The sequence below is a fragment of the Lissotriton helveticus genome, chromosome 7, assembly GCF_964261635.1.
Source record: "Lissotriton helveticus chromosome 7, aLisHel1.1, whole genome shotgun sequence".
Classification (NCBI taxonomy): Eukaryota; Metazoa; Chordata; class Amphibia; order Caudata; family Salamandridae; genus Lissotriton; species Lissotriton helveticus.
The window spans coordinates 1,571,387,769-1,571,406,118 of NC_136068.1; the positions used below are offsets into that span (position 1 = coordinate 1,571,387,769).

Sequence of the window (18,350 nt, forward strand, 5' to 3'; positions counted from 1 at the left end):
TGGTCCTGTTTGAGTTTTGTGACCAGTTGTTTATAACATCGGTTCTGTTTGGAAATATAAAATTTCTTCTTGTTGGTTGTGATATATAGATGTTTTATATCTCGCACTACACTCTCCTGAAAGGTATCCAGATTGTCATGAGCCATAATTGGCTGAAAGGTTGATTTAGGCTTAAACAGTGTAATCCGTTGTTCAGTTTCTTCTAATGGAACTTCCCTCAAATTGCCCGAAGAAGATTGTTTTTGTAAGTCCCAGATAGTGTTGAAGGTTGCCTGGCTTTGACTGCTAGCAAAAATTGGACTAAATACTGTTTCCGATGGATTAGTTTTCTTCGGGTGTTGTTCAAAAAACTTTTTAAGTTTTAGTTTTCTTGTAAATCTATAAACATCCATACGGGTATCTGCATAATTCATGTTGCACGGGGGGCAATATGATAGTCCTAAGTTCAATACAGCAGTTTCAGCCGGAGTAAGTATCAAGTTTGTGAGATTAATCACTGATTTTGTTTCGTTTTGCGTGTTTTCCTTTGGTTGCGTTTCCAATAGCCTTGTTTGCTCTGATTGTTGCCGTTTGATGTGCCTGATGCGGCATTTCCGGCGTTGCCAGCGTTTGTGGTTTGCCCGCTGTTTTTTGGAGTGCGCGCTTTGTGTGATCGCAAAGTTTCGCGACGATCCTGGCACAGGCAATCGACCTCCTGTGCCAAGGAGAGCTTGGTAAACCCCAAGGTTGTCTCACGATTTGGGTCTGCTTCAGCATCACTTTCCACTGCTGAACTTATATATCAGCCAGTTAAAGAAAGGCATTTTAAGAGAATGATGCTCTTAAAAAAGATGCCCACATAAAAATCTTTAACAAACCTCTATTTAAAAGGAAAGGGAATTTGAGACATTTTTAGCCTTTAAGAGCCTCACAGTACCCCATGTATCCATCATGCCTCACAGAAAGACAGTTAGGTCGGTTCATTTTTCCGGCCTCTACTGTTAGGATCCTGGAGCACTGAACTCTGCTTTTTTTTACAGTTTGTCAAGAAAATGTTTCACACCTTTTAAAATTAACATCATTTAATTGTACTCAGTACTTAGAGTACAGAGAACCTTTTTTCTGACAGAAAAAAATATTATTTCGGTCAGGAATGCCTTCACTTTTTGTGAAGTGCCATTCCTGTGGATAGAAGAAAGCACAGACTCCTCCTCACTCAGTCTTTTTTTGTCTGCCTGCCAGATTTCTCTCGTCCTGAGTACCATCCCCACTGCCAGAAGCTATCTAGGCATACTCTGCAGACCAGGGAGAAGCTCATGCTTCATAGACTCCAAGAGCGAGGAACAGTTGTATCATTAAGAAGCCTTGAGGAACATCAGTCTTCCTCCAAAGAGTGCGCCTCTCATCCCGAAGACACTCACAGTGGTAGATCTTGTGAGAGACACTAGAAAAGACGTTCCCAATCGAAGGTATGATGTCAAGAACTGAAAAAATACCAGTAGGTTCACTTTCGGCTTTGAAGACACTGTGGAAGATGGGGTTGGCTCATCATTCGACATCAGAGCAAGCACAACATCTGATGTCGAGACTTACATCACCGTCACTGCCACCGTCGATGGCCAGAAAACACCATTCGTCAACGTTGAGACATGTAATGCTGTCACAGTCACTGTAGACAGACAGAAAACACAATTTGTCAGTGTCAAGACACGCATCGGCGTCTCGGTCGACTTCAATGTGACATTCATCGATGTCGAAGGGCTAATGTCAAGGACGTCAGAAAAAGCTCTTACAATGTCTGAGGAAAAGCAGTCGACATCGCGGATCGAATCAACATGAAAGAGCCACCTTATGCTGTAGAAAGACCAGGGTCACCGTTGACGGAGATTCCGATTTTGCAAATTGATTCGGCTGAATCAAGGCACTGTTCTCCATCCAGACCCACAGTCACCGATGAACATCTTAACGCGTTGTTTGGAGAGTTTACAGAAAAGATCTATCTCTCATACTTCTGATTCCGAGTATTCAAGGGCATACTCTCCTTCTAGAGTCATGCCGCATACACCATCGCCTAATGGGACCCCTACCTCTAGGTTATCACCAGGCACAAAATCAGCCCCTCCTACAATGCCTTCAGGTTTTCTAAGGAGCATGCATGTGATGCATAAGCCTCCTCACAGTTGAAAGAGTCCACTGTGTTTTCACTTGAGATCCAAGACAATATCTAGAACCATATCCACCTCACGATCCTGAAGATCTCATGGTTCTACTTCCAGACATAGCAGAAGAAGATCCCCCTCATGGTCCACACGTTCTCGCTCCTTAGTGCGGGACTATTCTCCTACATTAACGGACACACCTCATGCCAGAGAGTTTCCAGTGGATGGCTTCTTGACTATTAAAAATGTCCTTATTAGGGGTGCAAACAAACTGAACATTGACCTTCGAACTACGACTGCTACCCTGCATCATAGAACAGTGGCAAGGCCACTCCTTCCACTGGTTCTGGGAATGGAGGTGACCTAGTATCCAACCAGATCATAAGTGCTTCGGCAGATGCATCAGACCTACCTGCAAATGGTTACTCTCATGGCATCTGTGCAAGGAGGTCTTCTTGCCTACTACGACTCACTGGCTCAAAACCAGAGGTGCAGCATAGAATCATGAACCTACCATTTTTGGGTAACACCCTGGTTGGTACTTGGGCAGACGAGGAGATGTCCAGAATGAAGAACAAAATGGTTACACTCAGAGATGTAGGTCTGAAAAAGAAGAAAGAATTTCGCAAAAGATACAGACCATATGATTTAAAACCAGGTGATTTTTTCCACAGAAGGTTCAACCCCTCACTGGATTCAACAGCTTCAACAGCAGGCATGATCGGACTACCATTCTCGCAAGCCATCTAGTGGGAGAGGATCGCAACAACAAACTGCATCTACAGGAAAAGCTTCCACTAAAAAAATGAGTCATCACCTCCCCTGTCTCTGTCACCCAATCCGGTTAGGGTAAGTATGACCAATTACCTGAAAGAGTGGAGTTCAATAATAAAAGACACATGTTTCTTGAATATTGTTCGGAATGTATATTCAGTTTGATTCAGATCTACTCCTCCTTCTGTTTCACCAACAAGAACATCACAATATCAACAAGACCTGTTATAGAAAGAAGTCAACATTCAGTTACAAAAACAAGTTATAGAGGATGTTCCACTTCACCAAAAGAGACTGGGGATTTTTTCCTGTTACTTTCTAGTAAGAAATAAATGACCAAAAGAGGAGTACAGACTTATTATAGATCTGCAAGTATTGAACAAATATATACGAAAAGAGATGTTCAGATCTACCCACAACTGCATTAAGAGACTGGATGCGCTTGATTGCTCTTCAATATGCCTACTTTCACATCCCAATTTCCACAAAACATTTGACATTTCTCAGTTTCAAAGTAGGATCCCAACACTATCAGTTCAAACTCCTACTGTTCAACTTAAAAGCAGTTCCACAAACATTCTCCAAATGTATGGTTGCAGCATACTTAAGGAAACTATACCACTTTCACCACCAGACCATGCACCTTTTCACAGACCCACTCACGCACTCACTCACAGAGCCACACATGCATTCATACACCCACTCACACAACCATTTACACACCCATAGTCACTCACACACCCACACAGCCACTCACTTACCTATACAGCCCCTCACATACCCACTCGCAAAGGTTACAAGTTACAGTTAAGAAATAACATTTTAAAAACATTGAAATTCACTGAAAAAACCAAAGGTTATAGGGTTGTTATAGTTTGGAAGTAGAATTTTAAAATAACTAAGAAATTCACTAAAAAAGCAAAGGTTACAGGGTTATAGTTTAAAAAAAAAATATTTTTCATTAAACATATGCTCAGCTGCACAGAAACAGTCATACATTGGAAATGATCGACCATGAGTACATGAAATCCCAATTTGGCACGTTCACCTAATACATTATGTGCGGATGTAAAAGCAATATCATCTTCTCCAGTGTCAGTAACTTCAACTAGTGATAGTAAATCCCACAGTTTTCACACAAACCCACCAACACAATTTTTCACAAAGAAGAATCCTAAGTAGCCCCTATAACCAGCCGCTGGCCCCAGACTCTTTCCCATTTCCGTGGGCAACCCCGACTCTGGAATACCACATTTTCGGCTGCACAGTAGCAATCAAGATCAGTTTTCCAATCCTCTACCCGCTGGAGTCGATCTGCCACCACGGCCTCAACCATCAGCCATATTTTGAGATACTTCGGTCATACTTCTTTCCGCGTCACACACAGTATATGCCACCTAGCTTCCAATTGAATAATCTGGCCTGCTACACAAGTCATAACTTGTATTATCTCTTCCCAGTATTGCTGGATTTTTGGACAGGCCCATGAAATGTGGAAGAAGGAGCCCACTTCCCGACAACCCCTCGTACATTGGTCTATTGCAGCGTCCAAACCAATGTATGAGTGTTCTGGAGGAATAGGATCTTTGGAGGATACAAAGCTATAAAAGGCAGAAGCATGCCCTTAGAGTAACCTCTCTAGGACTCTGAATAGCCTCCACCCAATCATCATCTTCCAACATTCCCACATTTGCTTCCCATGCCTCTGGCAAGGCCCCTAGTGGGTTTGGTGTGTTGTTCATAATCTTTCTATATATCAAGGAGGTGGCTTTCTCTGGCATTGGTTCCAACAGGAACCTGCCTTCCAGAGACGAGGACTCTCGCAGTTGTAACCTTCTAGGATGTGAGCACGCAATGCATGCCCAAGCTGCAAATAAAGGAACGTTTCTGAGTCAGACTTCTGGTATTCTACATTTAGATAATCAAAAGAGATTATTGCTTGACAACTCTATATGTCCTGGGGTGTTCTATACCCAGAAGACCCCATTTGTGGAATCCCCGCAAATTCCCTACTTTCTTTAGGAGATCACTTTCCCATAGTGGAGTCCTCTTCGTCACCTTCTCCTCCCACCCAAAAACATTAAGTGTCCCCCCACCATGCATGGACCACTGCTTGTGTGGTGGCATCTGCTGTTCCAACATTTTACAGTATAGCACCGTAGGGTATCCTGAATGTCCCATCGAGTGGGTATCCACCCTAAAGGCTGGTTCTTCCCTACCAGCAAACACCCAGTTATGAATTGTGACCAGTTGGGCAGCCAAGTAAAGGGAACATTATAGTCAGGCTCAGATTTCACTAACTATAACTTTCACCCCCAGAATGCACTGCTTATGACCTCAAATATTACATCACTCATGAAATGGTCAGTGGCATCAGTGATGACATCGTAACTGACATCACTGATGACATCAGTGATAACATCATCCATAGAACCACTCACACATCCTCTCATACCCACATACAACCTCTCATACACCTACTCACACACCCAAACAACCGCTCACATACCCATTCACAGACCTATACATTTACAACTACTGACACTCACACCCACTCACACAACCACTCACCCATACAGTCACTCACACAGACACCCACAGACCCATGCAGCCACTGACAGACCCATAAAGCCACTCACACACCCACTCACAAACCCATACAGCCACTCACACACCCATACAACCACACACATACCCATTTACACACCCACACAGCCACTTACACAACCAATCACACAGCCATACAGCCACTCACACAGCCACTCACTCACCCATAAAGCTACTAGCAGAGCTACTCTCTCACCCATTCAGCCACTCACACATCCATTCATTGTTACACAAAAACCCTTACATACCCATTCACAAATCAGTATAGTCACTCACATGCCCACTCACTGATCTATACATCCACTCACACAAATACTTACTGTGCAAAACAGCCACTCACACACCCACTTTCTTACCCCATCCAGTCAAACAGCCACTCACTTACCCATACATCCAATTACAAACCCAGTAATTTACACCCATGGAGCCATTTACACAGCCACTCAGTCAACCCATACAGTCACTCACACACACACACACACACACACACACACACTTGTCTACCCATAGAGCCAGTCACACAGCTACCAGTCACCGTTACAACCTTTCACACACACTCACCCACCCATAGAGCCACTCACACAGTCACTCGCTCACCCACACAGCTACACACACGCACACACACACACACTTATTCGCCCATACAGGCATTCACTTTCAGTGAATATATATATATATATACATGCATGTAATGTAACATGCACATGGCTTTCACACACGCACGCTATGGAAACAAAAGAGTTTTAACAGCCCTACGAAAAGGGAGCAAGTCAGCAAGGGTCCGAATTTCAAAAGGAAGGGTATTCCACAGGTTAGCTGCCCGCACCCGAAAGGAACGTCCCCCGGCTCGGCTACGTTTAAAACGTGGAACTGCTGCTAATTCACGGTCCGAGGAACGAAGAGAGCGGCCGGGAATGTAGGGACACGAAAGGTTTTGCAGTATCTGGGCGGAGGGGCCTTTTAAGATCTTGAAGGACATACAAAGCACCTTGAAGTGGATCCGCTGCCTAATAGGCAGCCAATGGAGAACACGCAGGGTGTGAGAGACAGAGCAAAACCTAGGAAGGCCTATCACTGCTCTGGCTGCTGCATTTTGCACTCGCTGGAGGCGGGTGAGCTCGGCCTGATTTAACCCTATAAAAAGGGAGTTGGCATAGTCCAGCCGAGACAACAGCGTCGCCTGAACCACAAGTTTGCGGGTCGCGGCATCGAAAAATTTGAGTGCAGGTCTCAGCTTACGCAGAATGCCTAAGCAGCAGGCCGCCATCCTTTTGGTATGGCCTACAAAACAGAGGGTGGGGTCCAGCCACAACCCCAGATTTTTAATCTCCGAAACCGGAGTGGGGGTGGGACCCAACTCAGGGGGCCACCAAGTATCGCCCCAAAGTTCCGTCTGTTTGCCAAAGACCATAATCTCTGTTTTTTTGGCATTCAGTTGGAGACAGTTGGACGTCATCCAACTGGCCACCGCCCGTAGCCCGTCCCTGAATCTTGGGGCCTCCACCCCAGAGTCCCCGCTGATCGTGACCGCTAGCTGAGTATCATCCGCGTATGACACCATGGTCATACCGCAGTGCCTTACGACCTCAGCCAGCGGCCTCACGTAGAGATTAAACAACGTGGGACTCAGCGAGGAACCCTGCGGAACCCCAAGCGTCAGAGTATGGAATTTGGACTGATGGGGCGGGGCAGCCACACAGAAAGAACGATCCGCCAAAAACGATCGGAACCACTGCAATGCAGTGCCAGTCACACCTGCCTCCTCGAGACGCTGCAGGAGGATCCTATGCGAGACGGTGTCGAAGGCGGCGCTCAGATCTAATAGAACAAGCGCCGCCGTTTGACCTGCGTCGAGCACCGCCCGCAAATGCTCAACCATAAATAGAAGTGCTGTCTCCGTACTGTGGCCAGCTCGAAAGCCATTCTGTGTGTCATCCAGAGTGTTAGTACGCGAGAGATGGTCAGAAAGGGCATTGTTGACATACGCCTCCGCGATTTTGGCTGGCCACGGGAGAAGCGAAATCGGCCGATAGTTCTCCGATTTACTAGGGTCGAGAGATGGCTTCTTCAATATGGGCATTACCACTGCCTGCTTCCACTTTAAAGGTACACAGCCAGACGTGAGCGAGATGTTAATCAGATCACAGACTGGTTTAGAGAGTGTCAGATCTCTGAACATTGCTGGCTTGAGCGGGTCTGCCGGAGACCCGGATTTAACTTGAAGGGCCAGAGTCTTAAAAATCTCTGGGGTAAGACAGGGGAAGGAGCCTAACACCACCTGTCTAGGCAGAGTGTGCAGCCCGGCGTCTGTATGCATAACTGTAGGAAAGGCTCTATGGATGGTATGAACCTTCCCCAGGAAAAAGGTCGCCAACGTTTCACAGTGAGTGTTGGAGCCAATAACATCAGTAGGGGGCTTTTTGGCCACAAGGTCTTTGAGAGCCTTGAAGATGGTTTTGGCTGGATTCGGACTGTTACGAAATTCCAGGGCATAAAAAGCAGCCCTGGCTCTACAGACGGCTCGGTGGTAGGACTTGACGGTAGCCCTATACAAGGCTTTTTTGCTGTAATCATACGTTCTCCGCCAGTCTCTCTCTGCACGTCTGCAAGAACTTTTCAGCGCACGCAATGTGCCATTGTACCAAGGACTGGGGTCGCGGGGTCCACACTTACTCAATGTCATGGGAATAAGTGAGTCAAGGGCTCTGGTTACCCATTCACAAAAATGGTCATAGCCAGTTTCCACATTCTCCGCTGCGCGCAGTGGGTCTTCAAGAAGGAGGCGGTGGAGGTCTTCCAATTTTAATTTGCTCCAAAGCCGTCTAGACAGGACTCGCATCGAGGGCTTAAAAGGGGCCTCTGGCAGTGGACAATGAATAGTCACCAGCGAGTGATCTGTCCAAGACACAGGAAGAGGGGAGGCCACCTTTACCTCTGCTAAATTTGAAAAAAAAGGGTCCAAAATATGTCCAACGACATGGGTGGGATCCAAGACCAATTGCAGTAATTGGAGGGCCTCGAGATCAGCCACAACCCCGCCCACTGCGGGTAGAGCCACGGAGTCGAAGTGGAGGTTCAGGTCTCCTAGGATAGAGAAATTGGCACACCCTACTGCCAGCGAGCTAATGGCATCAGGGAGAGCCTCCCTAAATGCCACATCGCTGCCCGGTGGACGATAAATTAGCAGTCCTGAGAAGGTAAAGTGAGATGTAACAGAGACCTTAAACAAGGCGCTTTCGCAGCCCGCTATATTTTGAACTCTCCAGGCACAAGGGTGGCAGGATTTAACGACAAGCGCAATTCCTCCACCCCTAGAAGAGCGATTGAGCGTATACGTTGAATACCCAGAAGGAAAAGCCAGGTTAAGAACAGCTGCGTCGGAGTCCTGAAGCCAAGTCTCTGTCAGACAGAAGATATCGGGAGGTTCCATGGCCATGAGGTCAGCTATGTCCTGGTGGTGTTTAACCAGCGACCTCACATTCAGGTTCCAGATGGTGAAATGGTGCAGGGGATGTTTGCTACCAATGGCAGACTTAACTCCAACACCGCCTGGTAGGGCAGGGGCTTCAAGCCGCCACCTACCACATGCACACTGATAAGGGCCACACAAAGAGTAGACGCGGGCCCCATCACATGGTGACAATCCCCGATTGATGGACAAAAGGGCTTCCCTAGTATACCTGGGCATCGTGCAGTAACTAACGATAGACAGAGTCACCACCGGACCATCACGACCGAGCGCGGACGGGCGCAGACGGGCAGGACTCTGGCACGACTCAGGCTAAGTGAAGGCGCCCCCGCTGCGCGTTACCGCTGCGCTAAGCGGGGAGCTTTAAGTAGCTGTCCCAGAGTAGCTCCTGCGCACTAGAGCGCTCGCCAGTAGTAGCGCCTGAACACACCACCACTCCGCTCCAAGATGGCGGCCAAAATCAAAGCGACCCCCTCCCCGGAACCGGACCCGCTCAAGCGGCGGTGCCAAACCAATTACAGTGCAGGTAGCTGGACGACTAAAATCAAGGGATAAGAACCAAGATAAACGAAAATAGTAAACAGGAGTAATTAAAATTAGCAATCAGCAATAAGAAGCGCGAAGCGCTTATGCAGCGTAACGCTACCTTGTCAGGACGAGCACTGGAGCGACTCGCCTTAAGTAGCTGTCCCAGAGTAGCTCCTGCGCACTAGAGCGCTCGCCAGTAGTAGCGCCTGAACACACCACCACTCCGCTCCAAGATGGCGGCCAAAATCAAAGCGACCCCCTCCCCGGAACCGGACCGGCTCAAGCGGCGGTGCCAAACCAATTACAGTGCAGGTAGCTGGGCGACTAAAATCAAGGGATAAGAACCAAGATAAACGAAAATAGTAAACAGGAGTAATTAAAATTAGCAATCAGCAATAAGAAGCGCGAAGCGCTTATGCAGCGTAACGCTACCTTGTCAGGACGAGCACTGGAGCGACTCGCCTTAAGTAGCTGTCCCAGAGTAGCTCCTGCGCACTAGAGCGCTCGCCAGTAGTAGCGCCTGAACACACCACCACTCCGCTCCAAGATGGCGGCCAAAATCAAAGCGACCCCCCTCCCCGGAACCGGACCCGCTCAAGCGGCGGTGCCAAACCAATTACAGTGCAGGTAGCTGGGCGACTAAAATCAAGGGATAAGAACCAAAATAAACGAAAATAGTAAACAGGAGTAATTAAAATTAGCAATCAGCAATAAGAAGCGCGAAGCGCTTATGCAGCGTAACGCTACCTTGTCAGGATGAGCACTGGAGCGACTCGCCTTAAGTAGCTGTCCCAGAGAAGCTCCTGCGCACTAGAGCGCTCGCCAGTAGTAGCGCCTGAACACACCATCACTCCGCTCCAAGATGGCGGCCAAAATCAAAGCGACCCCCTCCCCAGAACCGGACCCGCTCCAGCGGCGGTGCCAAACCAATTACAGTGCAGGTAGCTGGGCGACTAAAATCAAGGGATAAGAACCAAGATAAACGAAAATAGTAAACAGGAGTAATTAAAATTAGCAATCAGCAATAAGAAGCGCGAAGCGCTTATGCAGCGTAACGCTACCTTGTCAGCGTACAAGCTGTGTGTACATGTGTACAAAGCTTTTACACATGTACACACAGATATATATACATCATATTAAAAAGTGTTCCAGGTTCCCTGCACGTGGGAAGGACTATTCAATACTAATGACTTTGATGATGATTCCCCTGGAGATCTAGGATTAGAAGTAAGCAACTTTTCCTTCCCTCCTAGTCTTGTAAGCCTAGAATATGAAGTGGAGCAGTCTAGTTCTAAAATATTACCTGCTTTTCCTATACATTTGACTGTTCCACAGATTCTATATGATTTGCCTAACTATCTCATACCTGCATGAAAAGAAAGAGGCGGGTGATGCACAGCAAAGGCGCTGGATCAAGGTCTCCTCCAAAGCAGTGTGTGGAGTTAGGGAAGTGGAAACTGGAAAATGAGTGTTTGAGTACCCACCATGCAATTCCACATGGATTTACTTTTGCATCAAATATTGCTAATAATTAGGAGGGGGAAATTCTCCAGAAGGTTTTTAGGCTTATTATGTGAGAATAAATATGCCATCTCTGTTCTTTTGCCTGGTGTGTTGATGTCTTTTAATTTCAAAGGCAGCTACTTAGGCCTCTTTACATTTCCTAACCCAGGATTAGTACTTGGGTGAGCAGGACAAGGCACAGGCTCAATTAGGTTAGGCTGTCCTTCAGAGTTTGAGGTGCTATTCAGTGGTATCCTCAAATCTCCTCCTTTTAGAGTTACTAGGGGAGTGGTTCAGACAAGAAACCTGCTCGAGAGAATATCAGAACAAGCGTTCAACGATGATAGGAGAAGTAATTATTTTCCTGCCTCTTTGAATGAGATGTACAGCTGAAAGTGGGCATGGATGTTTAGTTAGTTAATTAATTAACTAAATTGCTATTGCATAGCTCTGGCACGGTAAAAAAATATATATTTTGTATATACAATAGCTAATAATATGAAAAATATATTAGCACTTCTAAATAGTTTTTAAAATGTGTATATATTTTGATTAAATCTGTATGAAAAACTAGTAATCCAACGAAATTGTTTGCAAGACACAACCCATCAGACCAACATTTGTCCTGTTATTCTTCTATCCTGCAGGTGACTGACAACAAGACAGGAGATATGATATTTTCACACAAGACAGTGGCCTCCATTAAACAAAACTACCACAGTGATGCTGAGTTGGGAAAGGTAAGGCTTGTAGAATGTTATTATATCTTCCACCAGGCTCCTATTTGTAATTCCTCAGGAATAGACAGGTTATTCCTTACCTTTGAATTTCCCAGGCATCAGGCTAGATCCAGAAACATTTGCTTGAGCAATAACTCTTGCGTGCACCGTCGGGTGGCTCCATTCAGCTCCCCATGACATCTTTAGTGTCGTTAACATTGGTTATGACATCACCTATATAGGCGCCACCCAGTCACGTGGACATCAATTCTTTTCTTTCTGCACCATTTCTGCACCAATCCGGAAAAGAGCTACCTCTCTGTCTCTTTTTGAAAGGACTTTTTTAATTTTTGTTGACTTCCTAATTTTTTCTTCATGTGTTTTCAAGGAAGACAGGGTTTAAACCATGCGGTGCCTCTCACCAGATGATGTTATGTTATGTTATGTTATGTTAACCGGATTTATTACGCGCACAGATGCCCCAGCAAAGGGGCGTCCTGGCGCGAGACCACAACCAAAAACCGGACAGAGACAGAGAACACAACACAGCAAACATAACTAAGGGACCAGGGGGAAAAGGAAGGTTTTTACTGCCTTCCTGAAGGCGGAAAGCCCCTCGATGGCACGAATATGCACAGGCAAAGAGTTCCACAGCTTGGCGGCAAGAACTTGAAAGGAACGTCCGCCAGTCCTGGATCTCTTAAAACGAGGAACCATAGCAAGATGAAGAGCAGAGGACCTCAGAGTGCGAGCTGGCACATAGGGAGAGATGAGATGCTGAAGGATCGGAGGGGAAGAAAGTTTAAGGATTTTAAAAGTTAGGATCAAAGATTTAAACTTAATTCTCTGTGCCACCGGGAGCCAATGAAGCTTATAGATGGTTTTCCTGGCTGAGCAAAATTTGGGCAGGCCAACCAGAGCCCTGGCGGCGGCGTTCTGAATGCGTTGGAGGCGAGAGAGCTCAGCCTGGTTGACTCCAAGAAAAAGAGAGCTGACATAATCCAGTTTGGACAGGATCATGGCTTGCACAATAAGCTGGCGAGTGGGAGCGTCAAAATATTTAAAGGTGGACCGAAGCTGACGCAAAGTCCCAAAGCATGAAGCAGCGGTCTTTTTAGTATGGGTGGTGAAACTCAAATGGGAGTCAAACCACACCCCAAGATTTTTTACTTCAGTAACAGGGATAGGAGTGGGCCCGAGCTCTTGAGGCCACCAGCTATCATCCCACAGATGAATTTGCTTTCCCACAATGAGCACCTCGGTTTTTTTTGCGTTCAATTGCAGGAAATTGTCATTCATCCAGTGTGCCACAGAGATAAGTCCCTCACGGAACTTGGCTGCCTCGAGATCGGAAGCCCCACTAATCGCAACCGCCAGCTGGGTGTCGTCTGCGTAGGACACGATGGAAAGGTTCCTACGCATGGCGACATCAGCTAGCGGCTGGACATAAAGATTAAATAGGGTGGGGCTTAGAGCCGATCCCTGTGGTACTCCCTGGGCAATCGCATGTGGTTTAGATTCGAAGGGGGGAATGCTGACCCTGAAGGAGCGACCAGATAAAAAAGATCTGAACCAATCAAGGGCCAACTTATCTACCCCGACCTCAACCAGACGTTGGAGTAAAATGTCATGGGAGACAGTGTCAAAGGCGGCACTTAGATCGAGAAGCACAAGTGCCGCCGTATGACCCGAGTCAACCAACATGCGAAGATGTTCAGCCATGTATAGGAGCGCAGTCTCAGTACTGTGACCGGGTCTGAAGCCATTCTGCATGGGATCTAAAATATTCGCAGAATGGAGATGGTTTGCAAGAGTGGCATTTACGTGGGCCTCAGTCAGTTTGGCAGCCCACGGGAGGAGAGAAATGGGACGATAGCTTTCAGCTTTTCCGGGATCTAAGGTAGATTTCTTCAAAATAGGAATTACCTGCGCCTGCTTCCAGGCGCTAGGTACGGAACCCGAGGACAGAGACAGATTGATAAGCTCACAAAGCGGGGGAAGACAGATGTCGGTAACCAACCGACATCTGACAGATGTCGGTAACCAACCCTCACCTACTCTGTCTATGGTGTCTTGAACGCGATCAGGACTCAAAGTCGTGCTTGGACTGTCGGGCTAATGGCTCTGAAGGCCTTGCGGGAGCGGGCTATGAAGCTCCTTGCGCCCCGGCAGTAGACACCAGCCAGCGAGACTCAGAGGAGGTCCCGGTCTTGTTCGAAAAACAAGTTCTCTTCATCCCACTCAAGGTCATCGGGACACTCAGGGAAGAGGCGTAAGAAAAAGAAGAAGTCCAAGTGGACTTTGTCTTCGCCTCCACTGCCGTCCGTCACTATAGAGGTAAGGAGCACCAACGCTCTAAGCACGGTTCTGCAGAGCCGGAGCCAGGGTCAACTTTGCGCCCCCCTCTCTTACCGGGAGCCAGAGTGACCCCCGCTCATAATAAAGATTTTTATGAGGCCGTGCGCCATGTGTTGGAGCGGGCTGACCCCTCTGGTGAGCCCTCTTGCCCCTTGGGGTCGGTAGGGTCCCATCCGATTCAACACCGCCAGCTCCGGCCACGGTGCCGGTGGGACCTCGGGGGTCCGATCCCTGTCCGGGATGGCGCGAGTCGTGCCATCGCAACCTTCCCCGGCATCGGACCCAAAGTCAGTGATTTCGGGGCTGCTAGTGCGCACCGCCGGTTCCAGCCCCATCATTTTTCCCTGATGACACAGAGTCAGACGTTGATTCCGATGTCGATTGAACCCAGGGGTTGTAAGTTGTCGCCTGAACATTTTGATGATATTTTAGGCACAGAGAGAATTGGGAGGGGTCTATGGACTCTTTAGAACACCAGAATGTTTCTGCAGAGCAGATGGAATGGTATGGGGAACTTGGGGAGGCCAGTGGACTCTACACTACCCCAGATACTGGCATGCTCTTTCCGCCAACTGTAGCTATGGAGGATGGGGCATGGGGCAAAAGAGCTCTATAAAATAGTACGCGAACTATGCAAGCCAACCTGCATGTCTCAAACTCTGCCACCCTCAGTAGACAGCTGTGAAAAAATGAGTAATTTCTTCACAGATAAAATAGATATGATCTATTTGTCATTTAACAACATCCCCCCAGAAAATACCATCAACTGGGAAAATACTGACTCTCACCCAGACAGCCCTGCGCATTTAGATAGCTTCGCCCCTTTTACAGTAAACAAAATTGCCACAGCAATGGGGAAGTCAGATCTGGATCCCTTCTCGACCCATGTCCGCACTTTATCTTCTCACAACTTACACCTATTCCTTGCCCTTACATCACACAGCTGCTTAACCAATCACTGGAGACAGCGGCCTTTCCAGGGGTCTGGAAACAAGCCTTAGTAACTCCATTACTGAAAAAGGTAGGATCTGATGTTAACAATCCAGCCAACTACAGGCCAATTTCACAGCTTCCCTACCTCTCCAAGGTTCTGGTGAAACTTGTCAATAGACAGCTAATCAACTATCTAGAATCAAATGAGCTGCTGTATCCCCCTCAAACAGGTTTCAAGGCCACCAACAGCACGGAGGCAACCCTCCTGGCTGTCCTAGACAATGTAAGATCACTGTTGGATCAGGGAAAGGCTGTAGCCATGATCCTGTTGACCTGTCGGTGGCTTCTACTGAAAAAACTGTATGAAAAAGGAATACATGCTAAGGCTCTGAAATGGTTGAGCTCATTTCTATGTAACAGAACCCAAACTGTACAGCTGGGTACCTTTTCTTCCACTCCAAAAAATCTTAATGTGGAGTTCCGCAGGGAGCATCCCTAAGCCCCGCATTATTTAACGCCTATGTTTCATCCTTGGCAAAGATTGGCACAAAATGGGGCTTTGGAATTTGCTCCTATGCGGACGACACCCAACTGACAATAGCCATTGGAAATCAGCACGATGACACCGGAACCAAATACAATAATTGTCTTACTTAGATGGCAAATTGGATGTCACAGCATTGCCTAAATCTCAATGCGGAGTAATGAGAAATCCTGCTTCTCAGCGGAGCCAATCACATCTGGGATTCGTCCTGGTGGCCCCACTCATTGGGCATGGCGCCAGCACCAAAACAGTACGTCAAAAACCTGGGCATCACTATTGACAACACCTTGTCAATGAAAGACCACGTGCGAATCTTGTGTGGTAGAAGCTTCGCCACCCTTAAGCTCATAAAAAGACTATTTCCATGGATCCCTCTGGACAGCAGGAGATCCATCACGCGGCACTGCTGGTCAGCAGGTTGGATTACAGAAATGCACTTTTTGTCGGCACGCCAGATTATCTTTTTAAACGCCTGCAGGTATTACAGAATGCAGCAGCTAGACTGGTGTGCAATGAGAGTAGATACAGTTCGGCGACAAAATGTCTAAAACAGTTCCACTGGCTGCCTATGCACCAAAGAGCATGTTTTAAACTCCTAGGACACGCCCATCGGGCACTCTACCGCACAGGCCCTAAGATTCTCCAGAATAGAATCAAATTCTATACCTCACCCAGATGCCTACGGTCGCGCTCTTTAGCACTAGCTGAGACCAAAAGAATCAGTAGGAGCAGGACAGGTGGACGCTCCTTTTCGCACCTTGCAGCACTGCATTGGAATGAGCTTCCGCTGGAGTTACGACTAACTGACTAATTCATGACATTCAGGAATAAACTCAAAACATATCTATTTCCCTAACCTCGCCGTCTGCCGCTGCCCCATCAATCACAACATTTTTCACCACTTCTTTGCTTCTCCTAGCGCCGTGATATCCCAATGGGATGAATGTCGCGCTTTATAAATAAATAAATGGTGGTCAAGAGAGCAGCTTAGGTCCTCGGACTGGAGTCGCCCTCTGTGGAGGTCAGGACTAATCTCCTGATCGAAGTGCTTCAACCTGAGGCTTCCACCTCTGAACCCCTTTTGCCCTTCAATGAGTTACTTACTGATTTCCTCCTAGGCACATGGACCAAGCCTAGCAAAGGGGCTCCTGTGAATAGGACAATTGCACGCCGCCATCACCTGGCTCCAGGTGACCTAAAGTTCCTCAACCAACACCCTACCCCAAAAAGCTTGGTGGTGCAGGCTTCTACCTCCAGGAGCGTGTCCCCTTCCACCCCTCCGGATAGGGAATCCAAGAGGCTGGAATCACTTGGGAAGAAGATGTTATCATCCGCCATCCTGGTATTGCACTCAGTGAATACTGCATGCTTATTGGGCCGTTTCTCCCACTCCCTTTGGGAGACGGTTGCGCAAGTGCTGCCACAAGTTCCATAGGAGGCCCAGGCTGTGCTCTCTCAGGCAGTTAAGGACGGGAGAGATGCAACAAAATTCACCATAAGGTGTGGCCTTGACACGACTGATTCACTGGGCAGAGTGATTTCATCAACAGTGGCCGTGTGGCGCCACACTTGGCTTAGAACGTCTGGCTTCTCAGGCGATGTCCAGGCAAACTTGATGGACATGCCGTTTGATGGATCCTGTCTTTTTGGGGACAAGGCAGACTCGGCCCTAGAGTGGTGCAAGGACTCTCGGGCTTTGGCTTCTCATTTACACCTTGTGGATAGTCTAGCTTTTGCCCCTTTCATGGCAACCGAAGGGGGTTCCAGCCACGTCAGCCCTATCCCAGTCACTTTCCTGGGCAGGCTTCCGAAGTTGTGCGGGGACGTGGACGTGGTTCATTCTGTCCTTGGAATGAAAGCCAGAAGTTGTTGGCCATCTTGCACTCGGCAGCCGCATTCTTCAAGCACTCCTAGTCTGACTCTGCAAGACCACACCACTCTAGTTGGTAGGAGAATCCAAAATCATCTCCTCCACTGGAGGTCCATAACATCGGAAAAGTGGGTCTTGCAGATCATTCAGGAGGGGTATTCTCTGCCTTTCCTTTCCTTCTCTCCTCCCTTTCTGCCAAATCAAGAACGGCTGGCGGAGGATCATTTAACATTGCTCCAAGAGGAAGTCATCACTCTCCTGGCCAAGGAAGCTATAGATAGGGTACGGGATTCAGAAGTAGGCAGTAGCTGTTATTCCAGCTACTTTCTGATTCCGAAAAAGAACAAAGGTTTGCAGCCAATTTTAGATCTTCGGACCATCAATCTTTTCCTGAAGAAAGAGAAGTTCAAGATGCTTACTCTAGCACAGGTCTTGTCTGCCGTAGACCAAGAAGACTGGATAGTAACGCTGGACCTGCAGGATGTGTATTTTCACATCCCCATCCTGCCGAGCCACAGGCATTACCTGTGGATCAAGGTAGGCCACGAGCACTTTCAGTTTACCGTATTCCCCTTCGGCCTCACCAGTACCCCTCTGGTGTTCACCAAGGTGATGGCGGTGGTCGCAGCTAATCTGCGCAGGTTAGGGGTGTCAGTCTTCCCCTACATTGACGACTGGCTGTTGAAGGCGTCCTCGCCCCAGGCTGTGGTCTCCCACCTTCAGACTATGGCGAACCTCCTGCATTTGCTGAGGTTCCCTACAAACATGCTGAAGTCACACCTGACTGATCAGACGCTCCTTTTTATTGGGGCTGTTCTGGACACCTTGCAGTTTTAGGCCTATCCTCCCGAGTAGCGAGTCCAGGATATTCAGGTCATGATTCTGATGTTTCAGCCTCTATCCTAGA

General features: G+C 47.6%; 1 protein-coding gene across 5 annotated transcripts in view; it reads left to right on the forward strand.

Moving 5' to 3' along the window:
* Window positions 1-18,350, forward strand: part of DKKL1 (dickkopf like acrosomal protein 1) — a 1,301,767-nt gene that overhangs the window by 775,422 nt on the left and 507,995 nt on the right. For all 5 annotated transcript variants that reach the window (XM_078655082.1, XM_078655084.1, XM_078655085.1 and 2 more), the window contains one exon: window positions 11,667-11,759. In XM_078655082.1, coding sequence (XP_078511208.1) covers window positions 11,667-11,759 — 93 coding nt within the window. The remainder of the gene's footprint in view (window positions 1-11,666; window positions 11,760-18,350) is intronic.